Source organism: Elephantulus edwardii, unplaced genomic scaffold (genome assembly GCF_000299155.1).
Source record: "Elephantulus edwardii isolate Elephantulus edwardi_28Jun2011 unplaced genomic scaffold, EleEdw1.0 scaffold00213, whole genome shotgun sequence".
Taxonomy (NCBI): Eukaryota; Metazoa; Chordata; class Mammalia; order Macroscelidea; family Macroscelididae; genus Elephantulus; species Elephantulus edwardii.
The window spans coordinates 2,630,369-2,651,350 of record NW_006399963.1 but is presented as its reverse complement, the minus strand read 5'-3'; the positions used below and the strand labels follow the sequence as shown (position 1 = coordinate 2,651,350).

At 40.3% G+C, this 20,982-nt stretch overlaps 1 protein-coding gene across 1 annotated transcript in view; it reads left to right on the top strand.

Annotated features, from left to right (window-relative positions):
- WDFY4 (WDFY family member 4) overlaps window positions 1–20,982 on the top strand; it is a 704,682-nt gene that overhangs the window by 649,882 nt on the left and 33,818 nt on the right. Inside the window, exons 51-53 of the mRNA XM_006897732.1 lie at window positions 5,333–5,486; window positions 6,854–6,945; window positions 19,604–19,816. Of these exons, the coding sequence (XP_006897794.1) occupies window positions 5,333–5,486; window positions 6,854–6,945; window positions 19,604–19,816 (459 nt within the window). The remainder of the gene's footprint in view (window positions 1–5,332; window positions 5,487–6,853; window positions 6,946–19,603; window positions 19,817–20,982) is intronic.

Sequence of the window (20,982 nt, the reverse complement as noted above, 5' to 3'; positions counted from 1 at the left end):
CTTTTCAATGTATATGCAGAATAGATTATCTGGGAGGCTGGGCTCTATGAGGAGAAATGTGGCATCAGAATTGGAGGAAGACTCATCAACAATCTGCATTATGCAAATGACACAACCCTGCTTGCTGAAACTGAGGAGGACTTGAGGCACTTGCTGCGGAAGGGCAAGGACTGAAGCCTTCAATATGGATTGAAGCTCAACATCAAGAAAACAAAGCTTCTCAAAGCTGGGACGATTGGCAGCATTATGATAGATAGTGAAGAGATTGAGATTATAAACAGCTTTAGTTTACTTGGCTCCACAATCAACACTCTTGGCACCAACATCCAGGGAATGAAAAGATGATTTGCATTAGGAAAGTCTGCTGTCAGAGATCTCTCCAAAGTACTGAAGAGCAATGATATCAATCTGGAGACTAAGGTGTGCCTCATACAGGCCATAGTCCTTGCTGTCACTTGCTATGCATCAGAGAGCTGTAAAATGACTAGGGATGAAAGGAGAATTGAAGCCTTTGAGTTGTGGTTTTGGAAAAGAGTATTGAATATACCATGGACTGCTAGGAGAACAAGCAAATTCATCCTGGAGAGGGTGAAACAGGCTCCTCCTTGGAGCAAAGAATATGAAGCTATGTCTGACATACTTTAGGTATGTTGAAAAGAGGGACCAGTCCTAGGAGAGGGATATCATTCTTGGGAAGACAGAGAGTCAGTGCAACAGGGGAAGACCTTCAATGAGATTGACTATAGTGACTGAGATAGTAGGGGTAGATGTGTCAGAGACAGTAAGATTGGCACAGGATAGAGCAGAGTTTGGGGCTGTTGTACACAGGGTCACTATGAGTCACAGGCGACTCAACAGTAAATAACAATAACATACACACACAGGCACGTGCACACACAGAAACACACACATATTCATAGTATTGTTTTCATACTCACAACAATCATCCAAGGGTTACAGATGAGGGCACAAAAGATTGAAGATATTTTAAAAACTCAGGTTTACACTGCATGTAAACGATGGGCTCTTAAGATCAGCCTAAGTCTGATTGTAAAGTCAAGGCGATACTCACTGTAGCACTCAGCCTTTCTGGTGGAGGAGGTACAGAAGCATAGAACAACTAATGTGCAGATTGTGCCCTGTAAATAAATTATTTACATAGGGTACTTTTAAATTAAACATATATATACTTTTACATTTTTTTATTTTGTACTGATTTATTTACAAAGTTTGAATACATTGTTTTTCATACAAGATCCTTCCCATTTTCTTCACCCCCCCATAGATACATACTTTTGTAAACAAAACAAAACAAAACAAAACAAAAACCCATAATTAAACACACACACATAACTTCCCTAAACAAACAAACAAATCCCATCAATTCACTGTTACATAGTTGATTGTGACTGATAGAAACCCTTCATCAGGTTTTCAAGACTGCTAAGGGGACAAGAGTTCCCATCTTTCTCCTTCATAGCAGCTGGTAGATTAGAACCATCAAAGGCATGGACATTTTGATAGCTAGTGACACAACATGCTATGTAATATGCTGTCAATTTTTGTTTTGTTGTTGTTATGTGCCATTGAGTCACTTGCAACTCACAGCAACCCTATGTACAATAGCCCTGAAATCTGCTCTATCCTGCGCCAATTTCACTGTTTTTGACACATCTACCCTCATTACCCCAGTCACTGAATCCATCCATCTCATCGATGTTCTTCCTTTCTTTCTCTGTCCTTCCACTCTTCCAAGCATGATATCCCTCTCCAAGGACTGGTGTCTCCTTGCAACATACACAAAGTGTGTCAGACGAAGCCTCAGAATTCTTGCCTCCAAGGAGCAGCCTGGTCTCACCTTAGGACAAACCTGTTTGTTCTCCTAGCAGTCCATGGTATATTCAACACTCTTCTCCTGCACCATAGCTCAAAGGCATCAGTTATCTTTCTGTCATCCCAGGTCATTGTTCAGCTCTCTGACACATAGCAAGCAATTGCAAAGACTATGGCCTGGACCAGGTACACCTTAGTCTCCAGAATGACATCGTTGCTCTTCAGTACTCTGGAGAGGTCCTTGAGAGCAGATTTTCTCATTGCAATTTGTCTTTTAATTTTCTGGTTGTTGGTACCAAGAGTGTTGATTGTAGAGCCAATAAACTAAAGCTCTTAACAATCTCAATCTCTTTACCATCTGTCATAATGCTGTCCATCATCCCAGTGGTGAGACACTTTGTTTTCTCAATGTTGAACTTCAACCCATATTGAAGGTTTCAGTCCTTGACCTTCTCCTGCAAGTGCCTAAGGTCCCCTTCAGTTTCAGCAAGCAGAGTTGTGTCATCTGCATAAAGCAGAATGTTGATGAGTCTTCCTCCTATCCTGATGTCACATTCCTCGTCATACAACCCAGCCTCCTGGATAATCTGTTCTGTACATAGATTGAAAAGATATGGAGATAGGACACATCCCTGGCATGCACCTTTCCCAATTTTGGTCCATTCACTGTTTCCTTGCTCTGTTCTGATGACGACTTGCTGGTCTAAGTATAGGTTTTTCATAAGGCCAGTTAAATGTTCTGACATTCCCATTCTTCTCAGAGTTAGCTGTAGTATATTGTTATCCACACAGTCAAATGTCTTTGCATAATCAATGAAATACAGATAGACATTCCTCTGGTACTCCTTGCTTTCAGCCAAGCTCTATCTAACATTAGCTATAAAATTCCTAGTACCATGGCATCTTCTAAAAGCAACTTGCACATCTGGCAATTCTGTTGATTTTATGTTACCAGAGCATCTTTAAAATTTGCTGAAGTTGTATGTCTGCCCTTGGGAAAAGTCCCTTTATTTAGGTATGGCCTGGGGTTGGTTTGGACCAGATCCACATGAAAGGAAAGATAAACTTTTGAACATTTTGGTGTGTGTACTGTTGCATCAGAACTGACCCATAGCTGATGCTCCAGTGATTTTTCTGAGGCAATTAATTGCATGGGAGGAAATGACCCACTTTTCTCCCACAGAGCAGCTTGTGGACTGTAACCACACGCCTTTGAAATTGCAGCCCAGCTTCTTGTCACTACGCTACCAGAGCTCCCTGCATTATATACATTACAAAACATACATTCCAAAAGTATAGTGGGATTGGTGATTCAAATCCACCAGCTGCTCTAAGATAGCTAGATAAGACACTCTACGCTTACTAAGATTTACAGCTTTGGAAACCTGGTGGAAGGTTGCTATGTGTTGGAACTGACCTGGTGGCAGTGGGTCTGGTTTTGAACACATCAAAGTAGCTCTGGTGGCTCAGTTAATTTAGCTGCTACCTGAAAGGTCAGCAGTTTGTTCTCACCATTTGCTTCAGGAGAGAATGATGCTGTAACTACGCATTAGTTTAGACTGTATGTATACACAAAGGATTAATAATTGTTATTTTAAGCTATGCCCAGAATATGTTTAGAAGTAGATCTTGATGCTATAATTCTGCCTGATCACTTTTTGTTTTCCAGATGCTAGACTTAATTTTGAATTTTTTTTTCACTTCATTTCATTTTGTCTTGGACTTTCTCATGGAGGTAGACTGTAAACATTACTGATGCTTCTCTACCATCTTTTCTTCCCTTCCTGTTTCTTCCATTACTGAGAATCAGGCTCTGGCTAGCCCTCATTGCTGGCAGCCACCAGAGTTTATGTCAACCCACAGACTTACTATTTAAGTAACAAAGCTATTTTACTTCTTTTCTTCTAGGGAATTTGGTATTTTCTTTTGTACTGCAGAAGGGATAAAACCCATTAATTTTGAAACAAATGTATGCAAATACATTTATTAATATAGGAAATAGAAAAATCAGTTATTGCTTCCTTTATAAATAATACAGGCTTAAGTTCTAAAGATATTACTTTTGTTAAAATGCATTAGACAGCTGTGAAAAAAATAACATTTTTCTTTGTGGTAATATCTTTAACCAGATTTGTAGCACTAACAATATTTCCTATGTATATATTATTTTTATTTAATACAGGTAATCTTTTTATTACCAAATCATATTGTTTCTCAGGAGATTGCCATCAGCACTCATAAAAGCTGCAAAAGGAAGAAAGTATGAAGAGAAGGCATCAATCTTCAGCAGATGTAATTCTCTGTCTGCAGATTAAATACATAAGGCTCTTAATGTGCTTCAATGAGTGCCTCATTAGGTGCAGATTTATTTAGACCCTTTCCACATTTGGCTTCCATTTCAATTTTAATTTAATGGTGGACTTCGTCACCAGTTTTAACCAAGAGCAAAACAACTTTAGGGGAAAAACATCTACACTTTTAAGCTTCCATTCACTGTGTTTGTTGAGAGTCCAGAGCTAATGAGGCCTCTTGGTGATCCTGACTCTATGCCTTACCAGGATAATTGCTGGTCAGGTCTTGCCCAGTGAAACTCCCCAGGGTAACTACTTCGATTGTGTGACATCTTCTCTCTGCTCAGCAGCAGCTGAGGTCCCTGTGGCCCATACAGTAGATGAAGTCTTTGTTTCCCACAGTAAACTGGAACAAGGAAAAAGCATGGTCTTGCAGTTTCCTCTTGGCTTTGATCCTGCATCTTGACCACTAAACTTCTAGGAGCCTCAGTTTTCTAATCTATAAAATGGTGTTACTAATTCCTCTTAGATGCAAGCACTGTCAGGATTGAAAGATACTTCCTATATATGTACAGTGTAAAATTCCAGAGAACAACTGAGTGAAAGAAATGACTTCGCATATGTAGGACTTTATGAATGAACATATGTATATGAGTTGTTGTTGTTGTTGTTGTTAAGTGCCATGGAGTTGTAGGTGACTCATAGCAACCCTATGAGCGAAATTCCTCAACACTTGCGTGATGAATTTCATCCTTTCTCCAGGTTGATGGGGTTTCCTGAGGCAAGCTATTTATGGAAGTGGATGCTGCTCCTGCTTCCAAGCTTGTTTCAACTGGGAAGCACCACCAAACACTGTCCACCAGGGGCAACCGTTATTACATTTGGCACATCAGTGTCACAGTGTTCAGCTTCAAAGCAACCACAAGTTACCTCTGTATGGCAAGTGGACACACTAGGGCTATATGACCTAGAAGACTGTTTGAACAAAAACAATGAAAAACAGGCCTTAGGGCCGCAGATTGATGGCACTTAATATAAAAGAGTAGATAAATAAATATGTTGTATATTTAGACAAGTTGACTCTTTGCATAAGTGGCACGTGGAATAAATGGATGGATGAGTGGATAAATGCCCATGCAAGCTGTGCTTGTTCAGTGTTGAGGGCTCTGCTGAATACTGATGATCATGCCAGCCCCTTCTCACCACAGGGTGGAAGCTTCGATGTGGCAGATAGAATGTTCCACAGTGTGAAGAATGCGTGGGAGTCTGCGTCCAAGGAGAACATGAGTGATGTTCGGGAACTGACCCCAGAGTTCTTCTACCTGCCTGAGTTCCTAACAAACTGGAATGCAGTGGAGTTTGGTAAGCAGAGGGCCTGAGTGAGGCTGGCTGGGTAGGTACAGTTGCAGCCATTCCTATCAACTTGTCTGTCAGCCTTACCAGGGCTGACTGAGCAAGTAAACAGGGAGGCCTCCCAGAGGATCAAGTGCAACTGGTATGAGACCAGCACTTTGTGGCAGCATCAAGATGAAATGCTCGAGTTATCAAAAGATGCTGGCTAAACCCTAGGCCGTCAGGGGAACTCTGAGGGAGGATACCCCCAAGGGCCTTTCTGACAAATGCTCCAGGAAGGGATCTTGGTAACAGCCCAAGGACAGTTGGAGAGACACAAGTGGCAGCTTTTCCTCTTTGCTGTGCTTCAGCCCCAATGCCAACCAAGGTACACCTTGCTTCCTTTGTGCTTCAGAAGAGGAGGGAAAACAAAACAAACAAAAACAGAAACTCCCTAGCCTGCTGAGTCAGGGAAAGTTCCAGAGGGAGGGAGAAACACCTGGTCACGTTTTGTAAATCAAGTTGTGGTTATCTGTGGAAGAGGTGAGGACCATAGCTATGAATGATAGCTCATACAGAGGATGGAGGTTGCTCAAGAGAGATCAGGTGCCTGCTTGAAATATTCCCTTGAGCTCAGGTAGAATGATTGTTTTACATGTTCTGGTAACTGACAGGTCAGAGGTTCAAATCCACCAGCTACTCTTTGGGAGAAAGATGGACAGTCTTTCCCCTAAAGATTTACAGCCTCGGACACTTGATGGGAGATTGTTATGAGCTGAAGGTTGTTATGAACTAGATGGCAGTGGATCGGACTTTTTGTTGGTTTACAATGTACCAGGTGTAAAAGTTAACAAAACTGGTATGAGTTTTCCTTCATGAGGCTTATAGATTAAAAGGTGAGACACAAAAATATATGTAATCAAGTACTTAAGGTATCTTATGCTAAAATAAGTACTGTTAAGTGGTTAAGCCATGAACAGTCAGCCATTCCAATTCCTCAGCAGCTCAGTGGGTGGAGGGGTAATTGGTTTCCACCAAAATCTACAGCTTTGGAAACTCTTTGAGTTTGTTCTACCCACTCATATAGGTCCCATAGGAGTCAGAATAAGCTCAACAGCAGTGAATTTGGGTTCTTAGTTTAGTTTCAATAATCCAGCGTGTGTTTAATTTTTAAAATTTTCCTTTTCAAGTATTTATTGAACAGAATTGAATGGTCTAAGCCTCCAAATGAAAATACATGGTATAGTAAAAGAAGAGATACAAATGATCATATTATGATGTGAAATTAAATTTCATAGAAAAAAAGAAATAAAAAAATAACACTTCCTGGGACCAAAGAAGGCCTTTCACCAATTCTTTTATTTGTTAAAATATCTATGGTTTTTCATCTCATTCAGGCTGCATGCAGGATGGGACAGTGCTGGGGGATGTGCAGCTCCCTCCCTGGGCTGATGGAGACCCTCGGAAATTTATCAGCCTGCACAGACAGGTGAGTCAAGCTGAGTTTCCCTAGGACCTCAAGGGAAGGTGTCCATACAGACTCTCCAGTCTCAGCTTGATGCCTTAGGAAGTTTTCTGTCCTCAAAGCGTGCTCATGGCAAGCTCCTCTCATGGTTTTGTACCTGTAGAACTTAGACAAGGAGCTAAAGTCTGTGTTCTGGGCTGGTAGGAAAAGGCTTGAATTCAGGCTCTCACAAGGGCTCCATTAAGATTTACCTTTGTGCAATTTATCGTGGGAATCACTGGTTGAAAATAAATATCTGTTTATTCTTGGATTCTCTGGAGGTCAAGTCAGTGCCATCGGCCAGCTCTATAAAGAGGACCCTCTCTGCTGCCAAAGAAGGCATGGAGGCCTGGAGAACTTGCTGCTAGGCAAAGATTATGTCAAAACTGAGGACTAATTGGCTCTTAGTCTACACAGGCTGATATGAGTAGAGGTTGGAGGATATTTTGGGATGTCTGCAGTGACAGTATAGTTAATATCACATTGCTGAAGAATATTCCAAAACAGTCGAACAGTAGATAGACAGAGAATGGCCAGAAATTCAGGCAGAGTTTAGAAGAGTCTGTGGCACCAGAGATATCATTACTGATGTCAAATGGATCTTTTTATTTAAAAAATTGTATAAGTAGTTTCATTTACATTATATTTTGTTCATGAAACTGAGTAAGACTTGAAGTGCTTGCTGAAGAAGGTCAAAGACTGTAGTCTTTGATATGGATTGAAGTTCAACATCATGATAACAAAGATTCTCATCACTGGTCCAATTGGCAGCACCATGATGAATGAAGATTGAGGTAGTTAACAATTATAGCTTGCTCAGCTCCACACTCAACACCTTTGGCACCAGGAGTCAGGAAAACAAACAGCAAATTGTACTGGGGAAAATCTACTGTCAGGACCTTTCTGGAATATTGAAAAGCAACAACTGAGGCACACTTGGTCCAGGCCATAGTTTTGGCAATTACCTGCTTTACATCAGAAAGCTGGACAATGACTAATGATGATAGAAGAAGAATCAATGCTTTTAAGTTGTGGTGCTGGAGAAGAATCTTGAACATATCATGGACTGCCAAGAAAACATATTGATTTGTTTTGGATAAGATGAAACCAAGTTTCTCCTTGGAGGCTAGGATTTTGAAGGTCCATCTCACATACTTTGGGCATGTGGCTAGGAGGGACCGGTTCTTGGAGAAGGACATCATGCTCTGAAGGATGGAGGGGACAGCACACGAGAGGAAGACCTCAGATGAGAGGGATTGATACAGTAATTAGGGAAATGGGGATAAGTGTGTTGGAGTCAGTAAGAATGGCTCAGGACAGGGCAGGCTTTAAACCTGCTGTACATAGGGTTGCTATTAACTGCAGGCAACTTGATGACATATAATAACAGTACATATTGTGGGGTGTTTTCTCCCGCTTTCAGTTTCTTACTAATAACTTCCTTTGTGAAAAAATGTAAGCCAACAACTTCATGCCTCATATATTAATATCCTTCTTATAGCCAATTTCTGATTTGCCCATCATTATTAAAGCAGTACTCTGAGGTAACAAGCATGTCCCTTTTGCTGAAGGATCCTCTGTTCAACTTGGAAACTTTAAGCATCTGCATCTACAAGCAAAGTCCAGAGGAGAGCAAGCAATCAGGTTTGTAAGCCTAGCTTACAGCATGAATCATCCTCTCTTCATCTGATTGGGTTCTGGTCAACTCATCTCCAGCCTTCTGTGTCTAGGATCAAATGGACATTGGCTGGAAGTTCAGGAGTCCACTCTTCTCCCTATGATCCAGAACTGCCAGTCTTATCACTCTTCACAGGGGCCAGGTCAGCAATCCAGGGGTCCTTACTACTTCTCAAGCAAACAAACTTTCCCTACTTATCCACACATATTAAAGCTGATGAGCCAATTTCAAAACACTATTACTAACCTGTTAATGTAGTGTATCAGGCTTCTGACCAACAGGATGACAATTTGAGTCTGCTAGTTACTCCTTGTGAGAAAGATTGGCAGTCTCCTCCAATAAAGATTTATAGCTTCAGAAACCCAGTGGAGGATTGTTAATGATTCAGGATCAACTCAATGAGTTTGGGAGGGGAGGATATTAACTAAATTATATCATTTACATAAAGGTTTTACTCTTGATATTGTACATTCATAGTGGTTGTGACAAGACAGTACCACATGTCCACCATGATAGTATCATAGAGAATAGTTGCAAAATTATAAAAAAAGTACTGTACTCTTCTTTCTCTTCCTGAATCCATGGCAAGCACTGGTCTTTGTACTATTGTATCATTCTAGCTTCTGTAATGGTATACAGCATGTAGATTTTTCTTTATGTATGATGTCCCATTCCAAGGAATGGTACTTCCTAACAACATACCCAAAATATGTGAGACAACGTTTTGCCATTCTTGCCTCCAAGAGCACTCTGGTTGTACTTTATCCAAGACATATTTCATCTGTTCCCCACCCACCCTCCACCCCTATCCATACGATATTCAGTACTTTTCTCAAACAACAAAACTCAAAGGTATCAATTCTTCCTTTTTCATACTTAGTCATTATTCAACTTACAGACACATAGCAACTGATTTAAAAGATCATGGCTTGAAGCAGGTGCACCTCAGTCTTTAAATGACATTATTGCTCCTTACCACTTTGGCAAGGTCCTTGTTTATAGACTTTCTCAATGCAATATGTCTTCTGCTTTCTCCATTACTGGTACCAAGTGTGTTGATTGTGAATTTAAGTAATATGAAATCATTGACAATTTCAACTTTTCCCTATCTTTCATGATGTTGCTTATTGGTTCAGTGGTGATAATTTTTTTTCTTCTTAATGTTGAGATGTAATCTATATTGAAAGCTACAGGTCTTCTGCAGCTTCAAGACCTCCTTGTTTTCAGCAAGCAGAGTTGTTTCATCTACATAAGACAGATTATTAATGAGTCTTCCTCTAAACCTGATGCTACATTCTTCTTCATAAAGTCCAGCTTCTCAAAGAATTGACTGAGCATATAGATTGACTAAGTATGGAAAACAAATATCTCTTCCAGTCAGTTGCCCATGTGGTTATTCTTCATATTTCTTTGCACAACATGGTGAGCACATCTAGGGCAGCATCTGTTCGTTGAAAGATGTCAATTGGTATGCCATGAATTCCTGGGGCCTTGTTTTGTGCCAGTTCCTTCAGAGAAACTTGAACTTCTTTCTTCATTACCACAGGCTCTTGCTTATACATTGTTTCATGAAATTTTTCTGTGTCAACAAATTCCTTTTCGTACAGTGACTCAGTATACTACTTCCATCTTCTTTCAATGCTTCCCAGATCATCTACTATTTTGCCAAAGTATCCTTAAGTATTGAAACTTGAGGCTTGAATTTATTCTTCAATTCCTTCAGCTTAAGAAATGCTGAGTTTAAATCACTCCTTTTGATTTTCTGACTCCAGCTCTTTGCATATTTCAGTATAATACTTTGCTTTTTCTTCCTGCACTAACCTTTGAAATCTTCTGTTCAGCTCTTTCACTTCTTGATTTCTTCCCTTTGCTTTGGCTTCTCGGTTTTCTAGCACAATATTCTGAGTCTCTTCTGACATCTATCTTGTTCTTTTCTTCTTCCTCTGTCTTTGTAATGACCTTTTTGCATTCTACATGGATGATATTCTTGATTTCCCACATAGCTCATCTGGTTAGCTCATTAGTGTTCAAAACCTCAAACTGTTCTTGAGATGGTTTTGAAATTCAGGTGGGATAGACTCAAGGTCAAATTTTGGTTCCTGTAAATTCAGAAAACTGGACAATGACTAGGGATGACAGAAGGAGAGTTTATGCCTTTGAGCTGTGAAGAGTATTGAATATACCACGGACTGCTAGGAGAACAAGCAAATTCATCCTGGAGAGGGTGAAACCAGGCTGCTCCTTGGAGGTAAGGATTCTGAAGCTATGTCTGATATACTTTGGGCATGTTGCAAGGAGGGATCAGTCCTTGGAGAGAGACTTCATCCTTGGGAGGGCTGAGGGTCAGTGCAAGAAAGGAAGACCCTCAATGAGATGGATTGACTACAGTGACTGGGGTAATAGGGGTAGGTGTGTCAGAGACAATAAGATTGGCTCAGAATAAATCAGGATTCAGAGCTGTTGTACATAGGGACACTATGAGTCACAAGCAACTCAGTGACACACAACAACATGTATGCAGAAAAGATACAGCACTGATGCAGACCTTTCTTGATTTTAAACTATGTAGTGTTTCTTTGCAATGTTCACACAATGGCCTTTTGGTCTAGGTATAAGTTTCACATGAGCATAATTAAGCGATCTGAAATTCTTATTCTTCTCAACATTTGCCATAACATTTGTTAGGATCCCCACAGTCAAATGCCTTTGCCTACTCAATAAAATTAAAAAAGACATTCTTCTGGTATTCTTTGCTTTCAGCTAAGATCAATTTGACATAGTACAATCATTATGGAAGACAGTTTGGCATGTCCTCAAAAAGCTGACCATAGATACCCCATGTAACTGAGTTATTGCACTTTTAGACATATACTTCAAAGAATTTAAAACTGAGAGAGAAATGGAGATTTGTGTATCTATGTTCATAGTAGCATTATTAACAATAGCAGGAAGATGGAAGCAGCCCAAACATCCAGTACCAAATGAATGAATTGAGAAATTGTGGTACAGTCACACAAATACTATGCAGCATATAGGAATGAGTTTGAAAGCATTATACAATATGGAGACACTAGAGGGCATTATGTAACTCAGTCACATAAGGACAAATACTGCATAAGGTCATTGATGTGATGATGGAAGGATGACTGCTAATATGTGTATAAATATCAGGAAGGGGAATGAGGATGGAAGGGAAACGTGGAGGAACAGTGCAGGAGAGGAAGACCCCAAATGAGATGGATTAATACAGTAACTGGGGCAACAGGGGTTGGTGTATCAGAATTAGTGAGACTGGCTAAGGACAGGGAAGGGTTCAGAGCTGCTCTACATAGGGTCTCTATAGGTTGCATGTGACTGGAAGGCACATAATAACAACAACAACTTATTATATTGGTTGTTTTTAACTTAAGCTTCTTGTTTAGAATCAACAAGACCTGTGGAGGGCCTTTGTATTTAAAAGTTAGTTGTTATTTTATTTTGGAGGAACATTCTTTTAAGTTGTACTCTTCTGTCAATTTGAGGTAACCTGGTGTTGCTGTGATGCTGAACCTTGTGCCATTGGGGTGTCAAATACCATAACAGTTATCAATGGTGGACAGTGTTTGTTGGAGCTCCAAGTCTGGAATGTTTGGAAGCAGGAGTGGCATCCACTTCCTAAACAACATGCCTCTGGAAACTCTATGAACTTTGAGAAATGAAGATAGGCTCAGGTCTTTTGTTCATAGGGTCGCTATGAGTCATGCTTGACTCCATGGCAATCAACAAAAATAACAACATGGAGATCACTAGAATAGCAGAGTCTGTGGGTAGATAGAGGTGAAGAAGTTAAGGAATGGGAAGGTTTCAAAGGGGTCTTACAGGGATGGTGTGATAATAGATACAGATCAGTTGTACGGAATACGGTGTATATGAAGGATTGTGTGGAATACAGTGTACATAAGCAAAACATAAGGTCAATGAGCTAATGCATGAAAAATTTTTTTTTTAAATTTAGGTTGTTTATTTTTCATTTCAATGAACATCTACAGAGATTTTGGGATTCCATTCATTCATTGTTGCACCCTTCTCCCCGCACAAACCCCTCCCCCCATTTGCTCCTCTCCTTGAAATGCAAAAGAAAAACTCCCTCATTGGTACACAATCCCCCCCGCCCTTCCCCACACCCCCCCCCCTAGCCCCAAATATAATCCACTCTACAACCCTCATTGCATACTCCTACGATAAAAATAATGCCCTAAAATATAATACTTTTAAGATGAAAATTTTTAAAAAGGGAATGAGAAGAAAGAGGGGAAAGGAGAGATAATCACTGTGATGGTGGATGGGGGAGACAGAGTCAGGGAAGCTCAGTGGGGACTTAGGGGGACAGTGTGATAAGAGACATGGATTTGTGGTAGTTAATTGTATGGAGAGAGTATGTATGAGAGAAGAGTTGGGGCCCTATGTGCATGGATAAAGCAGAGTGCGCAAGGGTAATTATATGAAAATAAAAGTGGAAGAGGATGAAAAACAATATATAATACAAATGAACACTTGATGTCGTAGAATTAGAAAGCGTTTAATTCCAGCACAGGATTTGAAGTACTGAAAGGAAAGATTTGCCCAGGAGACAAGCTTGTCCTAAGCAGAACCTGGTAAACGCTGTTAGAGCTTAGTCAAGGGGTCAAATCGAGTACTATCCTGTACTCCAAACTAAAGAGATTTACATTTTAATGAATTGGTGAACCCACATTGGAACTCTGATTGAAGAGACACACACTTGAAAAAACAAAAAAAGGCAAGCAGGCAAGAAGAGAATGAAAAATAAATAAATGGAAGGAAGATACTGAATTTTCAAGACTGAGACAAGCTGTTTTTTAAATGAATGAATAAAATAAAATTATAGGGTAATCATTGCTCCTTTCTTTGTGTGATATTTCCCATAAACCTGTCTCTAGTTAAAAAGGCAAAATTATTTGTACTTGTCACATGTATTGTGGTAAAACATTATTTTGAAGTATTAACCAGAGTTTTATTGAGATTATTGAACATTACATCTAACTAGATAAATATGTAGCTGAGTCAAAGAGATTTGGTAGCTTGCAAGGGGATAAAGTGACAAAGGCAGTTGAAATTCTGGTTAAGGGAAGAACAGTCTTAGGAAGTAAGTAGTAAACAAGAGACCATGACTGTCTTCAAATGGAATGTTCGGATGAGAGGTTTTGAAGATGGGAATAGTTATGGGTAAAAGTATGTCAATGGAATGGACATGAAAATTGTTGGATAATTGGAACTTGAGAAACTGAGAGACCCATTGTTGACATCACTGAAAATGACAGTGTATCTCAGAGAAGGAAAGACATGATTAAAAGCTGCCATATTCAATGAATGAGAACAGTAGAAAAGTTGGTAGATAGCAGAAGTAGGGTCAAGATGGGGTAAAGTTTAATTTCATAAACCTCAGAGTAGCAGGTATTTTCCCTCTTTTTAGAAAGAGAGAAGAGCATAAATGATGTTCTGAAAGACATCCACCACCCTGCTGCTTGGTCCCAAAACACCTGGGGTGTAAAGCCACCTGTCAGTCCTAGAAATGGGGCTAGTGCCCTGAGGAAATACCAGCTTCACAAAGACTCAGAAGGTGGCAGGAAAGCTCAAGAAGCACCTTAACTTTGTAAATCTGCTTTCTTAAAATGTGGTAGGGAAATAACAAATGTCCTGGCCTATAATTCCTGTTTTGTTATGGTGATCACTGACAAAGTCTCTGATCAAAACACCCCAACAAAACACTTTGGTGTAATTCTGATTGGATGGTAGATTCAGAAGAGTCATAAGTTTTATCATGCCTAATATGACATCAGGGAGCTCTGTTGCCCTAGTGACAAGAAGCTGTGCCACATCCTGAAGGCACACACTTTAAATCCTCCATCACCTCTGTGGGAGAAACATGGGAAACCTCCTCTCTTGTTATTAACTGGCTCTGAAAACCTTCTGGAAGTTCGGCTGTGGGTCAGTTCTGATGCAATGGCACTGAAAAACAACAATATGACATTACCTGAGTGGCCCTTTTGTTCTTAAAGTCACTTTGGCGCGCTGACTCAGAGAAGCTCAGCTGAGACAGGACACTGGCTTCCTTAGGCCAGATATAGGAATGAATGCCCTCACAGAGATATCAAAAAGGGGAATTCAGATAATTAAAAGTCTTTGTTGAAAAACCCGGGGCCTGAACTGGTCTCTGATTGCTAGGAATGGGCTATATCTCCCAGGTGGATTCTGTCGTGCATTTTCCCTTGTGTGCGTGTGTGTGTGTGACTACTGTCAAATATTGCCGATCTTGGTGCACTAATCTGAGCTTCCTGGCTTGCATCTGAAGAACTATGTCTGAACTCCTCTGGTAAATTAATTCCATTTCACTTCAGTTGTCACCTTTAATTAGAGTTTGAGATCCCTGGCTTTTAGCAGGAGCCTTGTTCCGAAGGTGAGGAATAGTGCTGGATCCCACCTGGAGGCTGTACTCATAGCTGAATCTGGCAGTTCTCCTATTCTTCTGCATGGGACAGCGAACCAAACGTAGATTGGTTCATTGTCGTAGAATGTACATAGAACGTTACTCATAATTATCACACATTTACCTTTAAGTGTCACGAATGGGCAGAGGCTTCTCAATGAGAGGAGCACAAACTCCTTAGAATTCTATTCTTTCCCTTCCTTATTGTTGTTAGGTGTCATCAAGTCACCAACAACTCATAGTGATCCTATGAAAACAAATCTGTACCTTGCTCTATTCTGCACAATTCTCATGATCTCTGATATGATCACATCCATCGTTACAGTCATTGTGTCAATTCATCTCCTTGAGGGATTTTTTTTCTCTTCTCAGACCCTACATCTTTATGTAATTTTATCATGTACTTTTCAAAAGACCAGGCTTTCATAACAACACTCTCGAAGTAATTGAGATGAAATTTCACTATCCTTGCTTCTAAAGAGCATCTTGGTGGTTATACTTCCTCCAAGACAGATTTGTCTATTTTATTATTCTTTTTTGGCAGTATATGGAATATTTAGTATTCTTCTCCAACACCACAGCTCAAAGATATTTTTTTTCTGTCATTCTTATTCGTTTTCCAGCTTGAAATTTATTTGAAAAGAACATGGCTTGGGTCAAGGGCACCTTAGTCTTTAAATTTATATCCTTGCTCTTTAACATTTTGGTGAAGTCCTGAACAGTGTATTACCCAATACAACACATACTTTGAATTTTTGACTGCCATTATCCTGGATTTTGATTGTAGATCCAAATGAAGTTAATCGAATACAACTTCTATATTTTCTTCATCTGTCATAATCAATACTCTTAGCACCAGCAGCCAAGAAATTAAAAGATGTATTGCGATGGTAAAGTCTGCTGTTAGGGACCTTTCTAAAGTACTCAAGAGCAACAATGTGTCTCTGGAGACTAAGGTGCATCTGGTACAGGCCATGGTCTTTGCAGTCACTTGTTATGTGTCAGAGAGCTGGACAATGATCAGGGAAGATAGAAGGAGAATTGATGCTTTTGAGCTTTGGTGTTGGAGAAGAGTGCTGAGAGTGCCATGGACTGCTAAGAAAATAGATTCATCCTGGCGAGTGTTAAACCGGGCTGCTCCTTAGAGGCAAGGATTCTGAGGCTTCGTCTGACATACTTTGGTCATGTTGTAAGGAGGGACTGGTCCTTGGAGAGGGACATCATGCTTGGGAAGGTGGAGGGTAGGTGCAGGAGGGGAAGGCCCTCTGGGGGATGGGTTGACTCAGTGACTGGGACAGTCGGGATGAGTGTGTAGGAGACAATGAGATTGGCACAGGACAGAACAGAGTTTGAGCTGTTGTACATAGGGTCGCTGTGAGTCACAAGCAACTCAACAGCACATAACAACAACAAGAACATCACAATGTTAATTTCTAGGTACTTTAGTGAATTAAAGAGTTCCTGGGTGGTGGTGGTGGTAGTGGTGGTGGTGGTGGTTGTTAAGTGCTGTCGAGTCGTAGATGACTCATAGCGACCCTATGAATGAAAGACCTGAGCTCTATTCGTACATAGAGTTTCTGGAGGCAAGCCATTTTGGAAGTGGATGCTGCTCCTGCTTCCAAGCTTGTTTTAGTCGGGAAGCTCCAGTAAACACTATCCACCATGGGTAACCATTACCACATTTGGCACATCAGTGTCCCAGTGTTCAGCATCACAGCAACCACGAGTTACCTCTGTACAGAAATGCACAGACCAGTGCTATACCACCTAGAAGAATGTTTGACAGGGAAACAATTTGAACCCGGCCTGAGGGCCGCAGATTAAACTATTAATCTGCTCAGCTCATAACTGAAAATTTGGTAATGTGAATTCTCTGAGTTGATTATTATGTGCTTTTGAGTCGCCTGCAACTCATAGAAACCCTATGTACAATAGGTCTCAAAACTGTTCTATCATCTGCCAACTTCATTGTCTCTGACACACCTACCCCCATTACCCCAGTCCTCTCTTGTGCTGTCTCTCCACCCTCCCAAGCATGATGTCCCTCTCTAAGGACTGGTCCCTCCTTGCAACATATCCAAACTTTATCAGACGAAGCCTTAGAATCCTTGCCTCCAAGGAGCAGCTTGATTCTACCCTCTCTAGGATGAACCTGTTTGTTCTCCTAGCAGTCCATGGTATATTCAATACTTTCTCCAGCACCACAGCTCTAAGACATTCTCTTTCTATCATCCCTAATCATTGTTCAGATTTCTGACACATAGCAAGTAATTGCAAAGACTATAGCCTGGAACAGGTACTCCTTGGTCTCCACAGACTGATGTTGCTGCTCTTCAGTACTCTGGAGAAGTACCTGACAACAGACTTCCTCAATGCAATTCGTCTTTTGATTTCCTGACTGCTGGTACCAAGAGTGTTGATTGTGGAGCCAAGCAAACAAAAGAATTCTCTAAGAGACACTGGTGATCAACTTTCAGACACTAGCCTTTGGAAGCCCTGTGGAGACCAATTCTACTCTGACCCATATTGGATCTTGATGGGCTAGACAGTGGCGTGGAACTTATTTGAGTGAGGGAAATTGTTCAGAGAGGATAAATATTCCATAGAAGATGCTGAGTCCTGGGAGCTAGGAAATGAGAAACTAAAAAACACACCCAAACCTGGGCCAACAGTGAAGTTAATTATACCTACCAGGAAAAGCTTGTGTTAACAAAAAAACAAACAAATAAACCAAAAAAACCACAAACAAACAAACAAAAAACAACCCAAACACATGTACCACACCAGGCCCAGGGCTTTCCACTAGCATTTTTCCAGAATCCGCTATGCACCAGACACTTGTACCACTCAGTTTTCATGTGAATCCCTGGTAAGTTCCTCCAGTATGCAGACACAGACAAGGAGTAGTGTTGTTAAGGAACTTTAGTGATTACACTCAGTTTCAAAGAGCAGCAGCTGATCCAGAGTGTGTTTCCTTGCTCATTGCACTCAGTCTCACCACCTGGTACTCTCTGGTCAGAATTGGTTCTCCACGTGCCAGATCTCATTAGAACCCTAAGGATTCATTTTCAACCCTAAGGATATAATTGGTCACTCAATTTATCTATCACTCCTAGACCAATAGCAATACTAGGCTAATTTATCAATATCCTAGATTTCACAAAATGCTTTATGAAGTGGATGAACAAAGGTGGTAGAAACAGCCAAAGGAGTTCTGTTATTAGCCATAGGCAGGAACTGAGGTGACTCTCCACTAGAGTCCTGATTGTATGAGATCTTTTTTTGTTAGGTGCCATTGAGTTAATGATAACTCATAGCAACCCTGTGAACAAAAGATCTAAAACTTGTCTTCTCCTGCACCAATCTCAGATAAACTCAAGTCTATTGTTACAGTCACTGTATCAATTCGCCTTGTTGGAGGTTTTCCTCTCTTTCTCTGATCCTCCATTTTCCCCCAGTAAGATGTCCTTTTCCATGGACTGGCCATCTTGAAAACATGGCCAAAGTTTGCAAGACAGGATTTCACCATTTTTATCTCTGAGAAAAAAGATAGACTTTTTTTTTTTATTCTTTTGGCACTCTATGGGATATTCAGTACTCTTATCCAAAACCACAATTCAAAGGCATCAATTCTTCATCCATCAGGCTTATTCAGTGGCTAAACTTTCAAATGCATAGGAAGTAATTGAAAAAAAACATGTCTTAGATCAGGCACATCTAAGTCGTTATACTGACACCATTGCTCTTTAGCACTTTGAAGAGATCCTTGACAGCATATTTTCTCATTTCAACATGCCTTTTGATATTTTGACTGCTGCTATTATGAGTTTTCATTGTGGATCCTAATAAAACAAAATCATTGACAATTTTAAACTTTTCTCTATTATTAAGTTGCATATTAATCCAATGGTAAGGATTTTGTTTTCTTGATGTTAAGATATAATACATATTGAAGGCTATATTCTGCACAGTGGTTCTGGTTGTACAGTGAGTTAAATATTGATTGGGCTTCTAACCCAAATCTACCAGCTACACAATAGGAGAAAGATAGACAGTCTCTTTCCTTATGATTTATGACCTCTGAAAAACCGACTGGAGGGTAAGCGTTGAGTCAGTTCAGCATAATGGCACATAACAACCACAAATCAAAGGTCAGTGATTTGAATTCACTCTTACCTCCATGGGAGAAATATGAGACAGTGTTCACCCATACAGATTCACAGTCTTGGAGACCTAATAGTTAGTTCCATTAGGTCATATAAAGTTGCTAAGGGCTAGAATTGGCTTAGCAGCAGAAGGCTTGATTTAGAGGTATTTTTCTACTGGCTAGTACATCTGCCTTCTGGAATCCATTAAGTGAAGGAACCACCACTCTTCTACACATAGCAGCATCCTGAAACACGTGTCTCCCTGAAGTCTGTGACAGGGCTGAGCCTCAGGGAGATTTGTGAATTTCATGCTCTTTTTGCTCTTGGTTACAGGCTCTGGAAAGTGACTTTGTCAGCGCCAACCTCCACCACTGGATAGACCTCATTTTTGGATACAAACAGCAAGGTCCAGCTGCAGTGGAGGCTGTCAACACATTCCACCCATACTTTTATGGTGAAAAGATGGACTTCAGCAGGATTGAAGATCCTCTGATAAAAAGCACCATCCTGGGCTTTGTTAGCAACTTTGGACAGGTGCCCAAACAGGTACAGCATGTCACTCGTCTTTCTCAACAATTAGGTGCAGCACAAACTTGGAAGAAGGGGAAAAATAGTTTCTCCTGGGTTTCAAACCCAGGAAGAGAGAAGATTGAAGAGGGAAAATGATGTCCAAATTTACCAACCTTCAGTTACCACTTGATGAAGTAGAAGATGATATCATCAGTGGTAATGATGAAAGCTACAATCATCTGTCACATATATGACATGTCCTTTCATATGCATTCTCTACATGATATTTAATTCTTTATATGTATGTTTTTCTATTTGATGAAGTCTATAGAGAATTGTGCTTCTAGCCAGAAGGCCACACCTCTCTATCTATCCAAATCCACAAGTCACTTCATAGGATAAAGATGGGAAATCTGCTCCTGTACTATTTGCATCATCTGTAATCTTCTGGAGGGACATCTATGCATTCATTCTTACTTGACAATAGTGACTTTGATCTTCACAGGGTTTATGTTTTTTTAATTATTATTAAATTTTATTAGTTTTAATGAACATTTACAGAGATTTTGGGTTCTCATTCATTCATTGTTGCACTGTTTTCTCTACCCTCCTCCCCAGTTCGTTCTTCTCCCCCCGCAATGTCTGTTTTAATTGTCCAATTGCCATAGTGCTTGTCAAAGCCAGTTCTGATTAATCTCCTTTGTCAGTGTGTCCTTTACCATTCCCTATCACTTCTCCCTGAGTGAGACTTCACCCTGATTCACAAGGAAAAGGGGATGGTGTATTCTCTTAGCTACTTCCTGCTGAAGAGGGACGCTGTGGGTTTCAGGGTGAAGATCTTCTCTCACTACTCTAAAGGGCCCCTTTGGCAGTAGGAAACACATAGACTATTATGGAGATTGATTTTTGGAATTTAGATGCACTGTTATTAATTGTGCTTAGCTGTACATGTTCATATCCTTGAAGATGTATCATGGAGGTGTTGCAACATAGAAGACATAAATTTAACTAACAAGTTAAAAGTACATGAGTCAAAAATTAACAAATAATATTATTCTGAGTAGAGGTTCTAGCAGTGGCACAAATCAAGTTACAGAGGGAAGGTGGTTCTTACAATAAAAGGCCTATAGACTAGCACTTTGTCTATTATAGTGTACAGGTTAGGAACCCCAAGATGTAGAGGCTCAGCTATGTCATTTATG